The sequence below is a fragment of the Protopterus annectens genome, chromosome 2.part0, assembly GCF_019279795.1.
Source record: "Protopterus annectens isolate FY-2018-M chromosome 2.part0, PAN1.0, whole genome shotgun sequence".
NCBI classification, from domain to species: domain Eukaryota; kingdom Metazoa; phylum Chordata; order Ceratodontiformes; family Protopteridae; genus Protopterus; species Protopterus annectens.
Genome location: NC_056728.1, coordinates 841,963,212 through 841,989,065, shown reverse-complemented (window position 1 = coordinate 841,989,065; position 25,854 = coordinate 841,963,212). Strand labels below are relative to the sequence as shown.

General features: G+C 44.1%; 1 protein-coding gene across 5 annotated transcripts in view; it reads right to left on the bottom strand.

Moving 5' to 3' along the window:
• Positions 1–25,854, bottom strand: part of USO1 (USO1 vesicle transport factor) — a 1,866,649-nt gene that overhangs the window by 1,214,553 nt on the left and 626,242 nt on the right. For all 5 annotated transcript variants that reach the window (XM_044061107.1, XM_044061108.1, XM_044061110.1 and 2 more), the window contains one exon: positions 19,301–19,356. In XM_044061107.1, coding sequence (XP_043917042.1) covers positions 19,301–19,356 — 56 coding nt within the window. The remainder of the gene's footprint in view (positions 1–19,300; positions 19,357–25,854) is intronic.

The window sequence follows — 25,854 nt, the reverse complement described above, 5'->3', positions numbered from 1 at the left end:
TGAGGGATTGGGATTTCTTTAAGTGGAGCATGTTCAACAGCTCAGCTTTTAACATGGCCTTGTATGTTAAGCAGACGATATGCCACAGACTATAGCTGGAGTTTTTTTTAGATGGTCAGCATAGGGCATCTGCTTTAGGCCTGTGATTCTTTTAGTGAGGTATTTCTGCGGCCTTTCCAGATGTTGCAGATGTATTGTGAGGTACATACCAAATGGGGCGTTGTACTCTATATAATGGGTCTAATAAGGGATGAGTACAGTGGGACAATGACCTCCTTTTTTCTGGATGAAAAGCCCTTAGTGATGAGGTGTGCCACATAGGATTTCCTGACTGTTGTGGCGATGTGGTTATCGAAGGTGAGACCACTGTCCACGAGTGTCCCTACATCTCTCATCGGTTTACTATTAAAATTTCGAACAGCACTCCGTCGACTGTACTATAATCGAACACGGAAGTTCGAAAATGATAATTGCGAAGTCAAAAAAACAATCTAGGAATGGGTTTTAAGATGGGTCGAGGTAGGGGAGATGTTTGTAGTTCAGAAAAATACTGAACACCTACCTCGACCCATGTTAAAACCATTCCTAGATTGATTTTTTTACTTCGACATTCGACGTTTTCGAACTTCCGTTGCCGACTATAGCACAGTCGACGGAGTGCCGTTCGAAATTTTAATAGTAAACCCTCTCATCACACTTTCGGTGTTTAGTGTACTGCCACCTATGTGGTAATTCATGGGTACATGTTTTTTCCTAAAGGGGATACCTATACATTTCTTGGCATTAAGTTTGAGCCCATGGCTCTGGCACCAAGCATCTATTTCTGTAAGGCCCTTTTGTAGAATATCCACATCATTTGGGATTTAGTAATGGCTCCCAGTTTGCAGTCATCTGCGAACTTTGTTAGCTAGAGTCTTAGTGTTGGCCTGTACTTCAGAGAAGTAGATGCCAAACAAGAGCAGTCCCAGGACTGAACCCTGAGGTACTCCACTTGTCACTTGTCTGGAGCTGGATTTGGAGTCGGCTACTTTTACAGTCTGGGTTCTGTCAGTAAGCCAGTTGGCAACCCATCGAGTGACGTAGGGATTTATGCCCAGCTTAGTAGGTTTTATCTGTGATTCCAGAGTGGGGGATGGTGTCAAAGGCCTTGGCGAGGTCCAGATAGGCTGTGTGGACCGCCTTACCCTCATCCACAGCTCTGGAGACTGATTCGAAGAAGTCAATCAGGTTCAGGAGGCAAGATTGGCCTTTCACAAACCCAAACTGGGTGGGGTCCAGTGTTTGAAGGTTGCCAATGTCTTTGTTTATAAGTTCCATGATAATGCGCTCCATGCCCTTGCAGATCGGGCTCATCAGACTGATGGGACGGTAGTTCCCGGGATCCAAGGTGGATCCCCCCTTGCAGAGTGGGATAACTGTAGCTGTATATGAATACTTTACAGTCTGTAGTAGGCTATAACTGTAGCTAGACACTTTGTAAATATCCATGGAGCAGTGGATAACTCTAAGTGTGATCCAGATAAAGAAAATCTTAATAAAAGTCTGGAAATTCTTAAGAAACATCTGAAATCTGCAGCTACAGGAATGTGATAAGCATCTTTTAAATCTTTTAGTTATGTACTTACCATAACTTTAGATGTTTGGGATCCATCTCGCCTACATTCAGTACTGATGGGTTCGGAGCCGATCCCTCGGCTCCGACTCGGCACGCTATGCTATAGAGCGAGGCCTCTTATTGGCTGAGCTATTTCTTATCCCAGGATGCACCACCACTAATCCCCCAGATCTTGTTTGTCCGCATTCATGCATACATACACAACTTGTTTATATAACATTGCCAGATGTTTCAAGATGAAACAACAGGATTCGGACCTTCTGATATCCTCTGATCTCCAAGGAAGGGGGAAGGAGGGTGGGTTATTGGGAATGTAGCCGAGATGGACCCCAAACATCTAAAGTTATGGTAAGTACATAACTAAAAGATGTTCTGTGATCCTATCTCTACATTCAGTACTGATGGGACAGCGTCCTAGCACCTAAATCCTGGGTGGCTCATTGGAAAACACTCCTGAGCACTGTGGAACCAAATGAAGCTCGTCCTCTAGATGCCACATCCAATTTGTAGTGGGAAATGAAAGTGTGCGGGGAAGACCATGTAGCCGCAGCACAAATGTCACTAATGGCAAGCTTAGAATGGAATGCTATTGAAGTAGCCATAGCTCTTGTAGAATGAGCTTTGACAGAGGTGGTTAGCTCTTTATTAGAATAAGAATAAGCTTGAGTAATACAGTCCCTGATCCATTTGGCAATAGTGACCTTTGTGACGGCTTTGCCCAATTTATTGTCCGAAAAGGATACAAACAACTGATCTGTTTTCCTTGTTTGTTTGGTCCTGTCTAAATAAAAACGCAATTGCCTGTGGACATCTAATGTGTGGAATATGAATTCCGCTTTGTTAGAATACTTCGGAAAGAAGACTGGAAGTTCTAATGACTGTTGTAGGCAGAAACTGGAACAAACTTTAGGGACAAAGGATGGATTTAGCCTGAGAGATACTCTATCTTTGTGAAAAACCAAGTACGGAGGTTTTACAGACAAAGCTTGAAGCTCTGAAACCCTTCTGGCAGAAGTAATCGCCACCAGAAAGGCAGTTTTCCACGATAGAAATTTTAAATCACATGTTGCTGCCGGTTCGAAGGGGGAGGAAGTTAAGGCGCGTAACACCACATCGAGATCCCATGGAGGAGCAGGATGAGAAATCGGAGGTCTTAAAAGTGCAGCACCTTTCAAGAAGGTCTTACACAATCTGTTGCTCATTAAAGGTGGGTTTATAGATTCGTGAAAATTGGAAATAGCTGCCTATTGAACCTTGACGGTAGAGACTGAAGAGCCTTGATTAAAAAGAGAAGTTAGGAATTTCAGTACTTCTGATACAGGAATAGTGATGGGGTCCAGACCCCGGAGTTGAGCCCAAATCGCAAATCTTTTCCATTTGCTAGAATACAATTTCTTTGTAGCAGACTTGTGGGCCGAGGATAAAATGTGTACAACTTCCGGATCCAAGGTATGATTCCTGACTATAGTCGGAAGAGGAGGAGCCAAGCCGTCAATTTTAAGGTGTGTAGGGACTGGTGGAATAGTCCCGACTGATGAACCAATAGGTCTGGGATCTGATCCAGGAACCATGGACCTTCCAGTGCATATTTCCGAAGATAGGGGAACCATACTTGACGAGGCCAGTAAGGAGCAACTAAGATCATTTTGCTCCCCAAGAGAGACGCCTTTTGGATCACCCTGGGAAGGAGAGGAACTGGAGAAAAAGCATAAAGCAAGCCGGTGGGCCACGGACAGACTAGTGCATCCATAGGGCTCTTCCCCGGAGCCGGGGTGAGGGAGAAGAACTTTTTGCACGTCGCATTCAGCAGAGTCGCGAAGAGATCACAACACAGAACTCCCCATTTGCCGAAAATCTGATTTGCAACTGTAATGTTCAGAGACCATTCGTGTGGAGAGAGGATAGTTCTGCTCAGTCTGTCGGCTATCACATTGGACTTGCCCGAGATATGAGTCACCACTAGAAAGCGTTTGGTCGACACTGCCCATTCCCAAACTCTCATGGCCTCTCTGCAAAGGGGATAGGATCTGGTGCCTCCCTGTTTGTTCAGGTACCAGACCACTGACATGTTGTCGGAGTGAACAGCAATTACGCCCTGAGGGAGGTAATCGTGAAGGGCTTGAAGGGACAGAAGCACCGCCCTCATTTCTAGGATGTTGATATGAAGTAGGGTCTCTTCCGAATGCCATTTGCCTTGGACTGACCTGCCCAGGGAATGCCCCCCCCACCCCATCTGGGAGGCGTCCGTGGTCAAAGTGGCCACAGGAGGAGGTGGAACAAAGGGTCGTCCCTGATCCAGATTGGAGGGCACCAGCCACCAGCGAAGGTCCCGTTTGCAGGTTTCCGTGATCCATATGAGGTGATTGAGAGGGAGTTCCTGAAAGGACCACTGAGTTGAAAGAAGCCACTGGAGAATTCTCATGTGCAATCTTGCTAGGGGAACTAGAAGAACCGTGGCGGACATGGATCCCAACAGCTGCAGGACCATTCTGGCTGGGGCTTTGGATCTGGGAAGTAAGGCTCGAACTTGAGCCTGTATGGTTTGTATCCTGTCTGTAGGTAGATAGACCCGCATTCGGTTTGAGTCTATCTCTACTCCGATGAATCTTATGCATTGAGATGGCAGCAACACAGACTTTGGCCAATTGAAGGTGATTCCAAGGGAATTGCCCAGTGATACCGTGGCTTGTAGGCTCCGCAATAGTAGATGCTTGGAGGTGGCAGTTAGGAGCCAGTCGTCTAGATACAGAAACACCTGGAATCCTAGACTTCTCAGGTGAGCAGTCACGACCGCCAAACATTTGGTGAACACCCTGGGGGCTGTGGTGAGACCAAAGGGCAGCGTACGGAACTGAAAATGACTGCCTCCTAGGCTGAAGCGCAGATGTCTCCTGGACGCTTGATGTACCATGATATGGTAATAAGCGTCCTTGAGATCTATGGAGCACATCCAAACACCTTTCTCCAGCAGTGGGAGAATGGTTTGTAGGGTGACCATTCGGAACTTGGACTTTTTGACTGAACGGTTTAGAATGCTGAGATCCAAAATGGGCCTCAAGTCCCCGGTCTTTTTTGGCACCAAAAAGAATCTTGAGTAAGTCCCTAATCCGATCTGGTCTGCGGGGACCGGTTGGATGACTCCTTTTTGCAGCAGCTTTGAAACTTCTGAGGCTGCAGTTTCCTGTTGACTGGGTGGTGGATCCGGGATTTTTTTGGACTGAGGTGGAGAGTGAAAAAAAGGGATGGCGTAACCTCCGGCGATAATTCGAAGCACCCATCGGTCCTGAGTGATACCTTCCCAGGCTTTTAGGTGCCTCGAAAAACGACCCCCGACTGGCTCCGGAGCTGCACAGTCGGGCAATCCCTCAGGGACTGTGAAAGGCTGAAGAGCCACGAAAGGACTCGCGGTCTCTAGTGTTGCGAGGGCCTCTGCCGCCTCTGGGACGGCATCTTCCAGAAGAATTTCCCCCTCCCCTGCCTCTAGAAGGGGGATCGTCCTGCTGTGAGGGGTAAGACTTCTGAGATCTACGGAACCACATTTTCCCTCCTCTTTTAGCCTTGGGGTAAGGCCGAAAGGGAGTGGAAAATCGTGCCCCTACGGCAGTCAAAGTCTTACCTTCTTGCTCGCAGCGGGTCAGTGTGTCCTTTACCTTGGGTCCAAACAAAGAGGACCCATCAGAGGGGGCGTCGGCAAAGCAAGACTTAAAGGCCTCCGCAAAATGACACAGGCGGAGCCAGGCTTGCCTCCGTAGAGCAATGCCTGTACCCGCCGCTCTACTCGCCCCTTCGGCCGCATAAGAGATGAGCCTCATGGACGAGTTTGATATGGACGACAGCATAGCCAGCTGAGAGCCAACCGTCTGGGCCAGCTGCTCAGGCAGGTTACCCAAGAGGGTATCGGAAAGTTCTTTAATCAGATCCCTCTGAAATCTGGTAAAGTGCGTGAGATAGTTCAAGGACCTTAATGTAAAGGCCGCTGAACTTAGGGTGCGCTTACCGTACCGATCCATGCTCCTAGACTCCTTATTAGGAGGATGGATGGACGTCGAAGCCTCTGCTACATCTTGCTGGGTAGCAGATGCCACCACCAAAGCATCTACAGCCACACCTTTCGTCAGAAACTCTTTTTCCGGGGGTGCTGACAGGAACTTATTAGGACGAGCAGGCACCGGTTCCACAGAGTCTAGGTGTTCCCACGCCCTTCGACAGATCAAATCCAAGAGCTCGTCGAAGGGCGGAGACACCCAGGAGGCGGAGGGCTGAGCCCCGAAGGCCTTAAGGAACACCGACTCATCAGCAGAAGGGGGTTTGGAATGCCAGCTGCCTCATTGTTTAAGGGCTTCCAGGATGTCTGCAAAGGAGACATCATCTGAGGACGACTTAGGGGACCCCTCTGCATCATCGAGATCAGTGTCTGATGTAAGAGACTCATCAGGGGAGTCAACGTGCTTCCTCTAGCACGATCTTTTCCTGGGGGGTTCCTCCGAAGCTTCAGAGGGACCTCCAGGAGGGGGGGAATCCCCAGTGGGGGTAACCTCAGGCCCCGGGGCTCCGCTGTCTAAGGACAGGGGGACTGCCAAAGACCCAGTCTCAGTATGCAGGGAAGGAGCTGGGGAGACCATGGAGGTAGCCAAAGAAGATTTGGCTAACGCACTCCTCATGGCCCTGAAGGCGGGACCACCAGAATCCTGGGAAGGTCCCACCTCCGTGGCCACAACGGTAGACGGCACCCCCGCAGCCGACGCACCAAGAGGAAGGCTTGGGACCGAAAACATCAGTCCCGAAGCGTCCCCCCTGGGGCCGACAGAAAAAGTCCGTGTACCGAACTCAGACTCAAGAGCCGGAGTTGGAGTAAGGGTCGGGCCCGACCCGAAAACCTCCATCGGCTCCACCAGCACCGGCTCCAACGGTGCCGAGGCTGTTGGAGGAGGAACCATAATAGCAGGGTGGACCATCGGCTCCGAAGCCGACTGGGCTGGAGCCGAAACTAACTTTTGAAACACCGGAGACTGGAAAAGTCTTAGGAGCACCCTGTCGATGTCCGAATCAGACATAATGGAAGACCTAGATGACACCGATCGGGTCCGAACCGATTTCTCCATCGGCTCCATAGGACTAGGGGACCGGCTCCGAATGGATTCGACCACTATCGGTTCCGAGGGAGATCTCAAAACAATTTCCCTCGGTGCCGAGGAGGGCTTCGGCGCCGAAGGGGAAGAGTCTGAGCCGGCAACCCTCATCGGCTCCAAAATCAGTGGAGTCGAAGGTGACCCGCCTCTCGATGCCCCAGTCCTCGGCTCCGAAACCAGAGAGATCGAGACTGGAGGCATCGAGGCAGACCGTTCCGCCCTCGGCTCCGAAGTCCGTGGAGCCGATCGAGAAGCCTGCCTAGGTTTATTGGCAGTCAGTTCCGACAGGCTGGTCGGAGCCGACGCTTTTTTCTTCTTCGTAGGAGAGGAAGATAAGGCCTCCTCGAAGGAGGGCTTAATCAGACCTTTTAATATTAATTTATTTTTCCTCTCCTGGAGGACTCTAGCAGAGAAGGCGTGACACACGCTACAGGACTCTTGTAGGTGCTTGGCGCCTAAACAATAAACGCACGAGGAGTGGTCGTCCGTTATGGACATTTTGTAACCACACCTCGCGCACTTTTTAAACCCAGAGGGTCTATGTTCCTTAGACATGCTGACTAACCCTAAGAAACAAGATTTTTCCACAAAGAAAGTGAAAAATTAAGTAATTTTTAAATTTTTTTTTTTTTTTTTTTTTAAGACAAAATACAATGTCAGAAAACAATACAATCTAGTACCACAAACACTGAAAATGAGGGTCAAGACCCTCTAACTTAAGCAGGTACTTGACCTCCTGGAAACACAAAAACCCTAGATAGTAAAAGGGGAAGGCCCCTCTAACTTAAACGGGAAACCTTCCCTTAACGAAAAAACACAATTTTCCTCAACAAATTTTCACTAAACACACTTGTACAACAACAATAGCTGTTAAAACAGCTTTTGGGTTCAAAATAGCAAAATTCCTGACAGGAAAAGTCTGAATAAAACAGTACTTAGCCCAGCCAAGTTTGAGACCACGTCCTAGCTTGTAAGCGGCAAACGAGATCTGGGGGATTAGTGGTGGTGCATCCTGGGATAAGAAATAGCTCAGCCAATAAGAGGCCTCGCTCTATAGCATAGCGTGCCGAGTCGGAGCCGAGGGATCGGCTCCGAACCCATCAGTACTGAATGTAGGCGAGATAGGATCACATAACATCTAAGGTTAAAGAAAACTCAAACAGAGAATCAGAGGTAACAAGTTCTGAAGAGATATTTTGAACTTGGGCACTATCGCAAAGTAGTTTAGAAAGGAAAGACTCAGAACTGGTCCTCCATGAATCCTCCTCCTTTGGCACCAGAATCCCAGACTCATTCTTGAATAAAATCCTCCTAGCTGAGGAGAATGGACTGCATCTATACTCAGAGTCAACAAGCTCTGAGCAAAGGTGGGAAAAGAGGAAATTGATGGAAGATGAAGGGGAATCCTTTGGAAAGGAGAGAGAGGCTCTCAATGCCATCTGTAACCATGAAAAATCCCCTTTCACAATCCATAAGACTAAACTATCTAAGAGAACAATGGAGGTTAAGATTTTCTGAAAGGGTTAAAGGCTTGCCAGAGTGGGAAAGGGGAGGGAAGTATTATAGGAAGTCATTCCTATTTATTTAACTGTCCATTACTCTGGGATCCTCCCTGTCACTGCCTTTTAAAAGTCTACTCACCAGCAGCTTGCTGTGTCTACTTCCTTTACTTTTTTTTTTGTAAAAGGCTGCAGAGGTAGCATTAAACCCTTTGACACACTTGTAAAATAAAAACTGAAAAATATGTGAACTTCTATATAAGCTTACCTCTTTCATCACATTTTTTTCTGGACCTCTGCAGCAGATGGTCTAAAAACTATAAGGGAGGATTCAAAATTCAGCTTTAATGTCCTTAAGAAGGTTTTCAGTATGTGACCAAGCAAATTTCCTTGTAAATGGCAGCAACCTTGAAGTGACATCAGCTGAATAATAAGTACAATTCAAAGAGTTGGTAGCAACCTAAGACAGAGAAGTAACAGGATTACACAAAAGATGCTTTTTCCTCAGATGAGGGAAAAGATGCCATAACGTGCCATACATTCTCAATTAAGAATTCTAAAAATAAGTGCTGTAGAAGAATACACTTTTTTCCCCAAATCTACCAAAAGCTTTCCCAACCTTGTCAAAAGGGGAGAGACTGGCATTAACCAGATATTTAGCAGCTGCTAGGTTTACCAGAGAAAATCTCTGGTGGGTCTGATCTGGGGTTAGAATATAAAATCTTATAAGACAGAGGAACCTTATACAACTCATCGACTGTCCTAGAATTGTGGTCAGGCAAGGCACAGGCTGTAACAAATACATCCTCCAATGCTGAAAGAACACAAGGAACAGGCACAGGTTCAGGAAATTCCAAATGCAATAAATCATAATATTTACTCAGACAGTAGAATGTCATTATGTTCCCACAGAAACAACTGAAAAGAGAATCAGTCAAAGGGACTTACAGAAGCCACACATCTCAGAATCTGAATCAGAAACCTGAGGAGGAAAAAACAACCCAGAAGTTGTCATTTCGCAATCACTTTATAGTTCAAAATCCTGAAGCACTTCAGAAAATAAAAATCACATTTTCTCTTGCCGTAAACAGCAGAACTATAAGGATCAAGAGCCCTAACAATCTTCCACTAAGCCCAATAAATCACGTCTGTCCAAATTAACTAAAACAGAAGACATATGCTTATCTTTTTGACAGGGGTTTCTAAAGATGCAGACTCACGTTTGCTAGGCAAAACCTGCTTAGGTAGAGGCAACAAAGTCTGTCATGACAGAAAGGAATTATCTGCTCCTTTTCTCTGAAATGACCAGAGTAGTTCTCCCTTGGCAGTCAAGGGTACTCCAACAGCTGTAGAGGGTCTCTAACTCCCAGTTCATGGCAACTGTAGAGACTACACCAGCACGAGCCAAGGAAAAAACATGAATGGTCTGAGGAACCAGAAATGGCCACAGCAGAGTCATCCATATAGGCCTGAGACATTTTAGTAGCCTATTATGGTAGCAAAGGCTGTTTATTAATTTTCTTTTAGTAGCTGTGTGATGTCCGCCACTGCTACCAATATGCGTCATCCCAACGTTGGGCCAGTAATCAAGGAGCCTGAGTCCTCATCACTGACACTGCAAAGGGATGTGTACTTGGAGTACAAATGGATACACTCAGTATTTCCTGATGCACACCTCTCTGCATCAAGTACAACTTCCCTTAAGAGCACACAGGGAAAACACTCAGCCCAAGGTCTGGATGTCTCTATCTGTCTCCTTCTTTCCAGGTCCCCACTAAGACTCCCCACTGGTACAGCTGTAAGGTTAGGTCCTCAACTGAGTGTCCAAGCCAAGTCCTCCAGCATCCTCTCTGTAAACTCAGTGCAAGTAGCTGACGCGCGCACACACACACACACACACACACACACACACACACACCTGGGAAAGGCTGGCACAAGTTTACTAGCTATACCCCTTCTGCCCGGACTATAAGGTAGTTACCACCACCACCAGACACTCCACAATCAGCTTCTTCAAGGCCCTTAACAAAGGGTCTCCAATTATACTGTATAATATTAATACTAATACAAATGGTAGTAGTTCAACAAGATGGCTAGGCCTTCTGGAGTGACCCACACAGTGTCACCAAATAAATACAAGTACTTGCAGAGATTAGATATTTTCTACAAAGACCAGCCACAATGAAAGTTTTAAATATATTTAATAATAAATAATAAAAATACATAAAAATAATGAATATATATTCACAGTAAAACACAGAGCTCAAATCACAGGAAATATTGAAAAGAACACTGATGGACAGAGTCGGACAAAGAAAGAAAAACAACATCTAAACTAAGTTGCACTATATTCCTGACTGAATCTAAAAGAATTTTACTGTTCCCTAGTTATGTTATTTACTACCACAAGGCAAGATGCTGTGGGTGAGGGTCTTTTAGTCAGTCAGTCTTCCCAAACAGAATACTCAATACCCTGAGATTTATCTTTATAATATCTAAAATACAATTTCCAAGAGGGCTGGCAGAATGACCTCATCTGGTCACCTGACTCCCCATTTTCACAGTATTCGCCTTTGAAGCTGAAACAGGAATTTGCAAAAATGGCCACAATACACATCCAAAGGTTTATGGCAGTGCCTGGGGCCTCACCTCTTTTCACTGAGCTAATGGACAAAGGCTCTTCCCCAGACCCACCGCCCCCAGTCCTATTCAGCACTGTGGGGTTCCTTTTGATGATTTAAGAGCTCATTTACATTTTCCTCATTTTTCTTAAAGTTAAACTGTGCTGTGCCAGTATCCTCTATTAAAACATATACATTTAATTTAGCTACAATAACACATGTACATTTCTCTTCATTTAAAGCAGAATGCACTGTTGATACACTTCAACACAAGCAAAGCTCACAAATAAATTTTCAGTACAAACATCTGGACAAAATCAGTTTGACATATAAATGATACACAGTTCTAATAAATTTGTAACACAAGCATCTTGTATAAATCAGTTTTATATTCAGATGACATGTCATTCTTTACAAAACGTCAGCTAGCTATGCTGTCACTTGCCCAAATCATTACAAGCTGGAAGAAGGAAGAACTGAGGAACTGGTAGGTTGTTCCATGGTAAAGAAAAAAGATGCCAGAGCCCGGAGGAAGCTTGGCAGCAGTAGTCAATAAAATAAATAATAAAAAATGCATTTCTCCGCCATATAAAGAAAAACTGCACTTTAAGCAGTGATCCTAGCTCCTAACAGTAAAATAACACACGTTACCAAAGAAAGCATAGTTTTAAATTAGTTTTAACAGCTTTTGCCCACAAAAAAAAACTCCTGTTTAAAAGTTACTACAAGTCACATGACAATCTATAAAAACACTTTTTGCCAGCATAACTTAATTTTCCCGAAAATGTTTACTTTCAGTCATAAAACTACAAGGTAGAAGGCTTTACCCCAAATGTTACTAATCTGCCCAGTAATGGAAAGGGTTAGCTAACAGTCAATCCTCAAAAACCCACAAGTGGAGCATTCTTCAGCAGCTGGGAACACTCTGAAGGGCCTGACACCCAAACCACTCTTTCATCAGTTCAGCTCAAGCTAACAGTTTGGGCACATGGAAGGTGCCCTTGACCCTTTGGAAGATAGCCGGCTGTTATATCCTTAGCAGGATATGACCCATATAACTAACGCTTTACCTTACCAGAAAACTTTTGATTATGTACATAGACATATCTTATCAAAAGGGTAGCAGTACTTGTGGTTCTAGACTTATTTGCTGCACAGTCATGCACATTAGGTACGACTGTGCAGCAACTAAAAGACAGGTTAGAAACTGTAGGATTCAGATGGTGACTACCTTCTGAAGGAAGTGTGGCAAAACAATCCCACAAGCTATAAGCGTTTGACAGAATAAAGTGGAAGAAGGAAATTCTCTTACATAATCTGTCTAAAATCTTACCTTCTTGTCCGCAAGGGAATGGCTGGTATTAATAACTGTTCTGCCTTTTTAGGGACTGAAGGTTGAGGATCAGGGTTACTGTAGGAAGCATTTGACACATCTTCCAAGGCTGGCATAATAGGAGGACAGCATGTAGCATGAGGTAAATCCACTTACAACACATCCTCAATTTAGGAGGAATAGATACTTGTTCTCAAAAATATATATCATTCCTCAAAATCTCAAAAATATAAATCATTCATCCTGGACCTAGTCTTAGAAAAGGAAGACAACTGTAAGTTAGTTGTAGAGGGCAAACTTTCATCTGAATCAGAGTCTTGGGCTACTCACATTCCAGGACTGGACACTAGAGTAGTCACAGAAGGCATAGCTAACCCCCAGTCCATGACGGCAAAAGGGACTACACCAGAGAAATAAGTGAGTAGTCTGAGGAACAAATAGCCCCTGCAGAGAATTCTGTGGTGTAGACAAGGGTTCTTACGCAGTTTATTTTTTCTTTTTAGGTACAGCAGGAGAAGAAGCAGCTAGAGTGGTGCAGGAATTAATGCTGTAGGTCAGGAAGAAGCATGATTGCTGGTAAGCACTGCTGGGAAGAGTCTGTCAGAAGATACCCTGTCAAACTAGTGTTCACAAGCAGCACACACACACTTCTACATCCACACGCAGTCCCTCAAAATTACAAATAAAAGCACAAGTATTAAAACGCTGTCACAACTGTAAGTCCCTTTCACAGAAGGTGGACAGACAGAAAACAATAAATGAAGGTAAACTGTAACAAAGTGTATACAAGCATCAAACAAAATACATTTCTAGCACTAAAATATACTTCCTGTTACTTAACTACAACATCTTCAAGCACAGTGTCTCAAGGAATAAAAAAATGAAGGTACTTTTAGTGTACATAATCACCAAGACACTTAAACACTGTTTTAAGCACATAAAAATATTTCCCAGTCTTTAATCATTACACTTCAGTTAAAATTTCTCATAAGTGGCATGTTTTCCTCACAAATATAGCCCCAGTATTTACGATATTAATAAAAAAATTGCACATATTCTTCAGAAAATAAAAAAAATACATAAAAATATTTGCAAAGGAAATATTTTCTGTATGGAAGCATTTCCCTACAGAGACTTATTTGTCAGAAATGAAGTCTGTACTCAAGTGTTGCTTCTGTGAAGCTTCAGAAAGTACAGTTGTGTACACCTACCATAAATGTAGATGTTCGAGTGTCTTCACTGTTCCAGTCATGACTGTAGGGTTCTCCCCTGCCAGCAGGCAGCCCCAGGTCAGCCAGAATCCCAAAGTCAGGGTCCGGCGTCAGCTGTTCAACCATGCTCCCTGACGTCAGAGCGCCAGGAGTACAAAGCTGACAGCCGACGCCATCTTCTCAAGTCCCAAAATGAAAAAGGTCCCATAACCTTTGCAAATACACCTCAGAAAAATGGTGAAAAAAGGAAATACACAAAAGTAAAAATAAGAGGGGACAGGAGGGAGGGAAACCCAGACTGCAACAGTGAAGACACTCGAACATCTACATTTATGGTAGGTGTACACAACTGTACTATGTTCATCGTGTTTCACTGTTGCAGTCATGACTGTAGGGTAGAATCCCAAAGCTGAAAGAAAGGGAGGTGGTCATAAAGAGGAAGGGGTGGCTAAAAGGCCCTGCAAGACTGCAGAGGCAAAGCCTGCCCTAGACTTAGAGTAGAGAGGTAGATTGTAGTGCTTAGAAAATGTATGCACTGAACTCAAAGTTGCAGCTTCCAAAATATCCTTGGTAGGAACTCCCCTGAGGAAAGCCGCAGAAGTGGCAGCAGCTCTGGTGGAATGAGTCCGTATACTCCCTGGGATTTGCTTTCCATGGTGAGAATAACAAAATCTGATTCCATGAGCAATCCATTTAGAAATGGTCTGTTTTGAAATGGCTTTACCTTGGGGACTGGAAGCATAAGAAACAAACAATTGTTCTGATTTTCTGATGTCCTTGGTTCTGTTCAGGTAAAAACGTAGCTGACTGTGTACATCCAAGGAATGTAAGATCCTTTCCCCTTTATTTTGAGGAGTGGGGAAAAAGGTTGGCAAGTGTATAGTTTGATTTAAAGCCACTTTGGAAACCACCTTAGGCATGAAGGTAGGATTAGTCCTCAAAGATACCCTGTCTTGATGAAAAATAATATATGGTTCCACAGCCATTAGAGCTTGTAACTCTGAAACCCTCCTGGCAGAGGTTAGGGCTAACAGGATGGCTGTCTTTCAAGATAAAAACCTGATGTCAGAAGAAGCAGCAGGCTCAAAAGGAGGCAAGGTTAGTTTTTCCAAAACATAGTGGAGATCCCAAGCAGGAATAGGAGGAGATCTAGGAGGTCTTAAGTTCTTAGCTCCTCTGAGAAGCTGACGCATGAGCTGGTGGGAAAAGATGGGAGGGTCTGTGTTATAATGAGCAGAAATAGCAGAGGCATGTATTTTAATGGAAGAGAAAGAGAGACCCATATGTAAGAGATCTGACAAGTAAAGTAAAATTAAAGTAATGTTGGGAAGAAGAGGATCAGAATCCTGAGCCTGCATCCAGGAACAAAATCTTTTCCATTTTCCTGCATAAGATTTTCTAGTGCTAGGACGTCTGGCTTCTAAAATGACATCCATAACCTGCTTGGGCAGTAAAGAAGAAATCAAAGGCTCTGGATTAACCAGGCCGCCAGGCTGAGAGTTCTGACATGACAGTGTAGAACCTGACCCTGATGTTGGGACAGAAGGTTCAGAGACTGAGGTAAAACCCAAGGGGCCTCCAGGCATAGGTTTTTTAGAGTTGGATACCAAAACTGCCGTGGCCAATTTGGAGCCAGCAAGATGATCATCTTGGGCTTGTCCTGTTTTATCTTCAATAAAACCCGTGGAAGAAGAGGGAGAGGCGGAAAAGCATATCCCGAGAGGTTCCTCCAACTGAATGACAGGGCGTCCACTCTCCAAGCTTCTGTGTGGAAAACCCTGGTGCAAAAAGTCTGTAGCTGATGATTGAGATGGGATGCAAAGAGGTCTATGTGAGGACATCCCCAGACTGCTGTTATCATCCTGAATATTTTGGTGTCCAGCATCCACTCGTGTGGATCCGAAAGAGGTCTGCTCAGACTGTCTGCCAGGAAGTTTTGTTTCCCTGGTAGAAACTGAGCTTGAAGATCCAGATTGCAAGATAGAGCTGTGTCCCATAGATCCATGGCTAGTCTGCAAAGGGGGTAGGAATGAGATCCCCCTTGCTTGTTTATGTACCACATAACTGTGGTGTTGTCTGTCCGTATTAACAGTTGTCCTGGTTGTAAAAGTTTCCTGAAGGCCAATAGAACTTTCTGAATGGCTAACATTTCCTTTAAATTGATATGCAGGTGCTTCTGATCCTTTGTCCAAAGGCCCTGCAAACAATTGCCCTGAAAATGGGCTCCCCAAGCATAATCCGAGGCGTCCATGGTTAGAATCTGAGAGGCAGGAGGCAGACGGAAGGGCTTCCCTTTGTTTAGAGCACATGACCTGGACCACCAAAGAAATTCCTTTTGAAGGCAAGGAAGAACGGAGATCAGTATGTCTAAACTGTGGCAATGCTGAGACCATACACTTTTTAGGTACCACTGTATTTTCCTCATGTGTAGTCTTGCATATGGTATGAGAAGGATGCAGGAGGCCATGTAACCCAAAGCCTGCAGGAATTTCCTTGCAGACAGATGAGTTAAAGTTGCCAAGGTTCTGAAAGTTGAAGCCAGCTGTAACTGTTTTTCGGATGTCAGAAATGCCATCTGGGTTGTGGTGTTTAGAAGTGCACCCAGAAAGGTTATCTGTTGTGATGGTGTCAAATTTGACTTTTTTATGTTTACAGAGAATCCCAGGAACTTGAGGAGGTTCTGTACAAATTCTAGATGCTGGAGTAAAACATCCTTGCTGTCTGCCTGAATTAGACAATCGTCCAGATAAGGGTAAATTTGAATTCCCTTGAGTCTGCAATAAGCTACTATTGGAGCCAGGCATTTGGTGAAGACCCTGGGCGCAGTACATAATCCAAAGGGCAGCGCAGAGAATAGAAAGTGCCTCGATCCGGCTTTGAACCTGAGGTATTTTCTGCGATCCTGCCTGATGGGAATGTGTAAATATGCCTCCTTTAAATCCAAAGTTACCATCCAAGCATTTTTGGACAGCATTGGAAGTAGCTGCTGTAGAGTAAGCATCTTGAATCTTGGAATCTCTAGAAAGGTGTTCAAGACCGACAGATCCAGAATGGGTCTCCATGAGTTTTGCTTCCTTGGGACTAAAAAGAGCCTTGAATAAAACCCTTTTCCCATCTCTGAAAGAGGAACCAGTTCTATGGCATTCATAGCCAAAAGAGCTTCCACCTGGTTTAAGGCCTCCGTCCACTGATGTTTTGGAAGGTCTGGCCATCCGCTTGGCCTTGTCAAGGTATGAAAATGGAAGTTGTAACCTCTTGAAACCACATCCAAAACCCATTTGTCTTGGGTTATTTGAGTCCAATTTTGATAAAAAAGAGAGTTTTCCTCCGAGAGGAGCTTCCAGGGAAGAAGCTCCTGTAGCCCCACAGAGGGAGTCATTGAGTTTGTTTCCTTTGAGATTGTGACCTGTCCTCTCCTCCCCTAGGGGTGGAAGCAGTCCACTGTCTTGGTCTATAAGCAGCTTGTGATTGAGGCCTCCCTCTGGAACATCTGTATCTACCCCTCTGAGGCCTGTCTGAAGTGGGAAAACACCAATTTTTCGAAGGCCAATTCCTGCTAAATCTAGGAGGCTGTACTTGTAAGAAATCTTTAACTGTTTGCATGGATTTCGCCTTATCCTCCATCTTTTTAATCACCTCTTCAGCTTTCGATCCAAACAAAACATTATGCTGAACAAGAGCATCCAATAATTTTGCTTTTACCTGTTCAGGTAAATTTTGTTCCTTTAGCCATGCATGCCTCCTAATGACTGTGCCAGAGGTCAGCCCTACAAGAAGCCTCCAAGGCATCAAATCCACAGTGTAAACCATGCTTCCCAACCTGTTCAGTGGCATGCAATAAGTCATGTAATTCCTTATCATCTGCACAGGCAGAAATGGAAGTAAGCTTTTGTTTTAAGACAGACAATAAAAATTGCTGGTATTTAAACATATGAAACTGACAGTTTAAAGCCCTAATGGACAAAGTAGCAGAAGTGTACACCTTTTTGCCCCATCTTTCTAAGGATCGAGAATCCTTTTCAGTAGGAGTAGGATTTTTGGCAGAAGCGGCCTTAGCTCCCTTAGGACCCTGAGAAATGGTTTCAGGGTCAGCAGAAGGGTTCTTGTATAAAAACTGATGGGAATCAGGAACCCTGTAATATCTATCAGGCTTCACAGGAGCAGGAGGAAAAGTCAGGGGTTAAGTTAGCCACCGAAAAGGCATCATCCACAATATCCAAAACAGGAGGAATAGCCAGGGGTCTATGTTGGGGAAGAAGAAATTCCCTCAGCCTTTTCTTGGATTCCGAATACTCCTGTCCTTCCCAGTGGAAATGTTCCCTCATTTCATGCAAAGTTTCCCCAAAAGAGAAATCCTCAGGGGGAGAAGCTGAAGGAATGGATTCTTCAGCATCAGAATCCTCATATGGAGGGAAAGAATATTCCTGATCAGAAGAAGAAACTGAGGAAACAGAAGCCTGATCAGAGGTTTCATAAGAAACATCCTGCCTTGGCTTTTTGTCTGGAAGGGGATGAGAACCTCTAATCATAGTAAGTAAATCCTCCGCCATCTTGAGTAACTGTTTCTGTGACTTGGGAGCCGGTTCAGAAGAAGCCTGTGTAGAAGTCTTTGATTTTGAAGGAGTCTTTGCCTTTGTCTTTGGCTTTGCCTTTATTAGTAGCTGAGTAGGCCTGAAAACCACTTCGGAAGCCGGTACCTGCACAGCAGCTCCGGACCCATCCGAAGGAGCATTGTCTGAAGGTCCTGCAACAGAAATATTTAAAGGCCTGGTTGGCTCCTCATGAGAGTCCATTTCGGCCGTCGGTTCTGAAATGGCCGAAGACAGGGGCTGCAAAAGCGCCTCACTGACGATGGCCGAACCTGGAGCTGGCTCCGCTTGTGCGCTATCATCAGATTTGGACCTCAGAGGCCTGTCTTTATCCTTGCGACGTTTGTGAACTCCGGTAGCCGGGACCGTATCCGACGACATTTTGTAGTTAACGCCCCTACCGAAGTAATGAAAAGCAAAATCGTACCTTCGCTTAATTGTACGTTGATTGAATCTAGCACAAAACCGACAACTAGCTACGTCGTGGTCAGGGCCCAAGCAAGGAATACAGTAAGAATGAAAATCCTTATGAGGTATTTGCTTCCCACATGAAATACAATTATTAACTTTTTCTGACATCGGAGTGGAGCAAGAAAAAAGTTTCCCCAACGGGGTACTTAGCTTTGAGTGGAGAAGAAAGTCTTCGGACCGAAATATATCAGTAAAATTCGTCAGGAGTCAGCCGACCGGCAATTGCGAACTGCTATCACCGCACGGCAAGAAAGACTGGAGAAGATGGCGTTGGCTGTCAGCTTTGTACTCCTGGCGCTCTGACGTCAGGGAGCATGGTTGAACAGCCGACGCTGGACCCAGACTTTGGGATTCTGGCCGACCTGGGGCTGCCTGCCGGCAGGGGAGAACCCTACAGTCATGACTGCAACAGTGAAACACAATGAACATCTGCTTAACCTTGAAGTGGCAAGAAAGGGCTGTAGTTGACTAGACTCTTCTGATTTCCCTCCAAGGGGCTAGCCAATCAGCAGTCACAGTGAAGGTGTGGCAGAAGCCAGGGCTTTCTGAAGATTGGCCAGTTTGTTGTATCCTGGACAGGATGCAATCCAATTAGCCAAAGTTCAATGAAGCAGTGAGAATGCTGAACATACTGAATGAACTTCCATCTCTATACAGTGGAAACCAAATGGAAAATAAACCAAAAATTGAGAGAGACAAACCTTCTCAAAGGATGCTACCCCATGAGAAGAATAAAAAATGTTCTGTTGTTCAGCAATACTGTGCTCTAGTTATATCACATGTATCTTTGCTGTGACCTCAATGCATTTCTTCTTTACAGACCACTACTTACATCATTACGGATTACTTCTCTTGAGTCAGCTAACAAATCCATTAGTCGTGACACACCTAAAAAAAAAAAAAAACAATTTGAAGTTGTTGCACATAGTTCTTTCAATCCAAGTAGTTTCACAAAAAAAAAAAGACCACTGTTCTGACTAAAATGAAAGTCTTAGGAGATGGTACACTTTTTGCATTCATGTACTCCTGCTGGCAAAATGTGAAATACATGACCATTTCCAGCATACATATACAAAACTATTTGATGTATTCTGTACAACTGAGTGAAAATAAAAGTAATGTTTTCGCCATAACTATGCATCTGTGCTGTTTTCATCCCTTCTCAACTGATGGATCCCAGGTCGAATCCAAGCCCCAACTTCAGCCACTTAAAAAGACTTGGTTCCGCAGCTAGAGCTCCTCCCCTTGTCCATAATCCTCCTCTGTAGTAACATTACTTCAGAATGAGTTTTCCCTCCTCTCACTCTACAGGGTATGTAATAGGTATGACAGAGAAAGACTATACAATAATATGATAAGGATAAATTATATAGATATGAGGAACAAGTACAGAGTAGCTGGAGCTCATCAGTCAGTCAAGCAAAATACTTAGTCCTCAAGCTGAACTAGCAGTCTTGTAAAACAGGAAGGGAAGTTGAGGAAGGATGAAAACATATAACAGATGCATAATTATGGTGATTACGTAACTTTTATACCTGATGTTGCCTTTTTCATCCATTCCTCAATTGTTGGGGCAGAGTCCCCAGCTAGAGAAAATCCCAGGTTACCCTCAAGAAAGAATATTCCAGAGCACAGAGGAGTAAACTAGATATGTCAAATTTGTAGTTAGCAACAATGTTATGTAAATTAGACCAAGTAGCAGCTCTGCAAATGTCATCTAGACCAAAAGGAAGAACATGTCACTACCAAGCTTGTGGAAGGAACCTTAGGATAGCTGGGTAGTAGCAATACATTTTTGTTGGATGAAAAATAAATATAATCAGTAAGCCACTTGACTAAAGTCACCTTTGGGACAGGTTCCCTAGTTAGACTTTGGAAAAGGAAAAAACAATTGTTTGGTCTCATTTTCTGAAATCTTTTGTTCTGTGGATACAGAGTCAAAGTTGTCTATGCATAACTAGAAGAGAAATTTTTGGAAAGAAAACTGGAAGGTTGATAGATTGGTTCATAGCTGTTTCCTAAGCCACCTTAGGCACAAAGGAAGGAAGGAAGGAAGGATTCATGGAGAGAGAAAGAGAGGGATTCATGGAGAGAAAGAGAGGGATTCATGGAGAGAGAGAGAGAGAGAGAGAGAGAGAGAGAGACCCTGCCCTTGTGAAAAATTAGATATGGTGGTTTGGAAGAAAGGGGCTAGAGTTCTGACATTTGTCTACCTGATGTGACTGGAACCAGGAAAATGGTTTTCCATGATAAAAATTTTAACTCTAGCTGCTGGTTAGAAAGGAGGCTGAGTCATTCAGAACTCATGGTGGAATAGGACCTTTAATGGGAGGTCACAGTAAGGAGGTACCTTTAAGAAAGGCTTTACACAATCTAGATGAAGCTAAAAAAGACTGGTTGTGTCTTATCTGAAAATTGTTGATGACTTCAAGTTGATTCTTTACAGCTGAATAACAGCACCGTTGTTAAAAATGGAAACAAGGAAATCCAGAATAGCTGAAATTGGTGCTGCAAATGGATTTATTTGTCTCTGAGTTGCCCAAAGGGAGAAACTTTTCTATTTACTCTTATCCACCTTTCTAGTAGAAACTTCTGCGAAGATACAAGGATGTGTCTAACTGAGGATGAAAACAGGGATTGTTCAGACATCAATGGCAGTGGAGGCACCAAAACCTTCATGCGTCTGCTAGAAAGCTGAAGATGAAGAGGAATTTCACCTTTCAACACAACAATGACCCCAAGCATACATCCAAATCAACAAAAGAATGGCTTCACCAGAAGAAAATTAAAGTTTTGGAATGGCCCAGCCAGAGCCTAGACCTTAATCCAACAGAAAATCTGTAGGATGACCTGAAGAGGGCTTTGCACAAGAGATGCCCTCTCAATCTGACAGATTTGGAGTGCTCTTGCAAGGAAGAGTAGGCAAATATTGCCAAGTCAAGATGTGCCGTGCTGATAGACTCCTACCCAAGAAGATTGAATGCTGTAATTAAATCAAAAGATGCTTCAACAAAGTATTAGTTTAAGGGTTTGCACACTTACGCAACCAGCATATTGTACGCTATTTATTTTTTACATTTTTCCTCTAACAGATTTGTTTGTTTTTCAATTGAATTGTACAGGTTATAGGTCACATTAAAGGAGGGAAAAGTTCTGAAATGATTTACTCTGGTCTCATTTTTTTATATCACAAAAGAATGGCATTTTTAACAAGAGTGTCTGCACTTTTTATATCCACTGTAGTTGGAGCAGGTAGCCCCTGGCTTGAATCAGAAGATGCTTGGTGGGAGCAGACAGGAGCCAGTCATCAAGATACGGAAACACCTGGAATCCCAGCAGTCTAAAGTGAAATGTGACCAATGCCATGCACTTGGTGAACATCCTTGTGGATGTGGTGTGCCCAAAGGGCAGAACTCTTAAACGCTAATGACTGGTTCCTAGCTAGAAATGAAGGAATCTCCTGGACTACATGTCTATTTTGATGTGACAGTACATATCCTGGGGATCAATCGAGCACATCCAATCGTCCCTGTGCAGATATGGCAGAATGCACTGAACTGTGACCATTCAGAACTTGGAATGTTTGACATACTGGTTTAATTTGCTGAAATCCAGGATGGGTCTCAAGTCCCCAGTCTTCTTTGGCACTAAAAAGAAGTTTGAATAAACTTTGAATCCTTGTTGGTATGGCAGGACCATTTGGATAACTCTTTTTTTCCATCAGTTTTTGAATTTCAATGACTGAGGGGGACATAGTCGAGTTTTGCATAATGACTGGGAGCTGTAAGGAAAAAGGTATGTAATATTCTCTGGAGATGATCCCCTGCAAACAAGTGTCTGGTGATGGCTACCCAGGTTTGCAGATGTAGAACAATAAGGCAACCCTTCAGGGATGCCGAAAGGATTTCTCAGTAAAAAGAGCTCTAAAAACCTGATTCTGCAGGCCTCTTCTACCATGCGGGTGCGTCTATTTTTAGAGTTCCCTCCACTGCATCAGGCAGGGCATCTGTCCCCACAAGAATCCTGGGAACAGCCTTGCGACTTTTAGAACCACATTTTCCTTCTACCTCTCTGATTCTGGGAAAAGGTTCTTGGAGGTGTAGAAAAATAAAAAGATAAGGACGTTCCCTCTTGTTCATTCCTAGACAGGGTTTCTTTAATCTTGGGACTAAAGGGTAGATCCATCAAAGGGAACACTGATGAAAGATGACTTGAAAGGCTCTACAATGTCATGGAGGTGCATCCAGGTGTGTTACCTCATGGTTATTCCTGTACCCACAACTCCTGAAGCACCTTTTGAGGCATATGAAATGAGCCTCATACAGGAGTGTGACAGGGACTGTAGGGTGGGCAGATACAGAGAAACAGTGCTCTTGTCCTCAGCAAACATGGACTCAGACAGGGCATTGGAAAACTCCTTGATCAAGTTTCTCTGAAACCTTGTTATATGTACTCAAGTTCAGTTACCTAAGGGCAAAGGTTGACGTACACACGAGCTTCCCAACGATGTCCAACACCCTCAACTCTCAACTAGCATTGGCTGAGAGACCCTTGCTCCAGTGGGCCCAATCTTTTGGTGCAACTAAATATTTATCCGGTCATTACAGGACTGGTTCCATGACATCCAGATCCTTCCATGCCTAGCAGGAGATGAAGTCTACATTCTCATTCGCCAGGAGTGGACAACCCAGGACATAGCTGACCTAGCTCTGAAAGACTAGAAACACCGACTCCTCTTGGGAAGGGGGCTCAGCAGACCAACCGCCTTTCTATCTCAAAAGCTTGAGCATTTTCCCAAATGAGAAATCCTGAAGGGGTGATCTGGGGGACCCTTCCCTTTCATCAAAGTCAGTGCCTTCCATGTGGGATTCTTGAGGGGAATCAAAAAGCCTCCTCTTGCATGTACACCTCTAAGGAGCTCTCCAGTGGGAAGTTTCACAGAGGACTTAGAAGAGCAGGGTGAGTCCTGAATGATGACTGTTTCTAGAATTCTGCGGGCCGCCTGCCCAGATGCTATAGGATGTATAGGCTCCAAGGCCACAACAAACAATTATGAAGTGGAAGGACACAAGGGGGGCAAGCATGTTTCTACTACTTTGAAAGATGAAGGCATAGGAGAGGCAAGAATCACCCTGGAAGGAGTCGAAGACAACTGCCTAGGATGTTTCAGTGCATCACCATATCGTTGCCTCGAGGTGGAAGTCAGAGCAAAGCTGTCCAACGCCAAAGCTCCAAAATAAGAAACAACTCTGAGGGCATTGCAGTCTAACCTAAACCCTCCCCCTGGATCTGGTGCTGATGCTTTGGCACAGAGATCCCTCTAGCTCTGACAAAGTCAAAGCTGACTGGCTCAGAGATGAAGTTGGAATCGAGGAAGGACAAGCCTTCAGATCCAACGTAGTCAGACTTGGGATCCTCAGGTCCAATCAGTCCAAAATCAAGGGCTGGATCAGGGTAGGAGTCAACCATTGGATAGGGGTCAATGGTAGTCTCATGAGTCCAGTGAGAGACAAAGATGGTTCAACTCCTATCTGAATCTGGGCTCAAAGAAAATTCTTTGTTATCCCGTCAACATCCACTTCAGTCAGGCTTCCTGGATGAACTAAGAGACAAGGAAGTGGAAAGTGGTCTGGAACTTCTTCTCAAAGTCTCTTGGAGGAAAGGAAAGTGGATCTGAGGATATATCAGCTCTCGGTGTAGGAATAGCGGTGAGCCTGAGATTTTCTCTTAGATGTTCTCTGATCCAATGGTCCTGATGGATATGACAATTTTGAAAACTTTTCAGATGAAGAAGAACCTGGAAAAGCAGAAGAGGAACGATCAGGGGACCATTTCCCTCCTTCTTTTCTCATACTCAAAGAATTTCCTTTGGCCTTCTCTGGAGGCCTTTTGGAAAACCAGTTTGTTGCAACATTCAACCAAAGCATGATGCCTGAAGCCTACACATATTTCACAATCTGTGGCCAAATGGGAAGAGCACAAGCAACATGTACACTCCTGATGGGCATCAGAGCTTAGTATTTTGTGCCCACAGCAGGTGCATTTTTTAAAGCCAGTTGGCTTGTCAGGTATGATATAAAATTGTTAGGTGACATGAAAGGTTACCAACAATGGTAAAGGAAGGAAAGCTGTTACCAGCAATGGTAATACCTAGAGTACCTGAACACAGGTAGCAAAAGAAGGGAAGATTTTGAGTAAAGGCCAACTAGAAATAAGCAATGTCTATTTTTAAGCTATAAAGGGGAGGAATAACCAGAAAAGGTATAATGAGGAGGAAATAAGCTATTCAGCTATAAAAAAGAGCAAATAAAAATGCAACTTATCTAATCTTATATCAATAAGACACCAGAGCTACAGAGACCACATCCATTCACACAAGTGGCAAATGAGATATGAAGAAAAAGTGAGGCGCTTAAGCTACGGATCCAAGTCTTTAGAAGAGGCCAAAGTCAGATGAAAGGTCAGATCCAAAACCCATCAATTGAAGAATGGACAAAAAAGACATCAGATCTCAAACCTTAAGTAGGCTGTACTTCTGGCAAGGCACCGCCACAATTTTAAACCACGGTAATGTGCATAATGTTAGGAAAATGATAAACTGACAAAGGCAGATACATTTATACGTCACACAAAATAACAATAAAGCCACCAGATATACAGCAATCGGCAAAACAGTATGTTAAAACTAGGAAAATAACTGTATTTCTATCTACATAGGAATCAAAGTAACCTTGACTAATTCACCACAGGAAAATCGCCTAATCCTCACAGAATGTCTAGAAAGGAGAAAACAAAAAGCAAAGAGAGACTACCTGTAGTATCACTTTCTCTGCAACCATGTCCGTCAAGATGGCACATGTGTACTTTCTATATGCAGTTTGTGTTTACTGTGAAATATCTCTTCCATCTCTAAAGTCATTCACAAAAGATAAACCAATAATTACCGACAAATAATTTAAGTAGAGAGGCAGGTTTCTTCTCCACGTATGGTATGCTAAATAAAAAGTACCTCAACCCTGAAACATGCTCTTGCCCATCACAAAGTTAATCAAATTCCCTCCCCTAAGATGACAAATTGTAGGCAACAAACACTACTTACAGCCAATTTCTGTGCGTCCACTACCAACCGTAACAATATTTTTTACACTCGACTGAGTAAGTTATTTTGTCCCAGTAAAGGTTAACTTTATTTCTCAACCACTGTTTAGTTACAAAAAAGTGCTCCTGTTTTGAAGCTTTTGACACACAGCACTAAATCATGACAGTCAAGTCAAGTGGTGGCCATGTGTTAATTATGACTCAGTGCAGTTTTTCCTATTCAGAAACGCACAAAATAAAACTTATCACTATCTGCCATAAGCCTATGATACAATTTAAAAACATGCC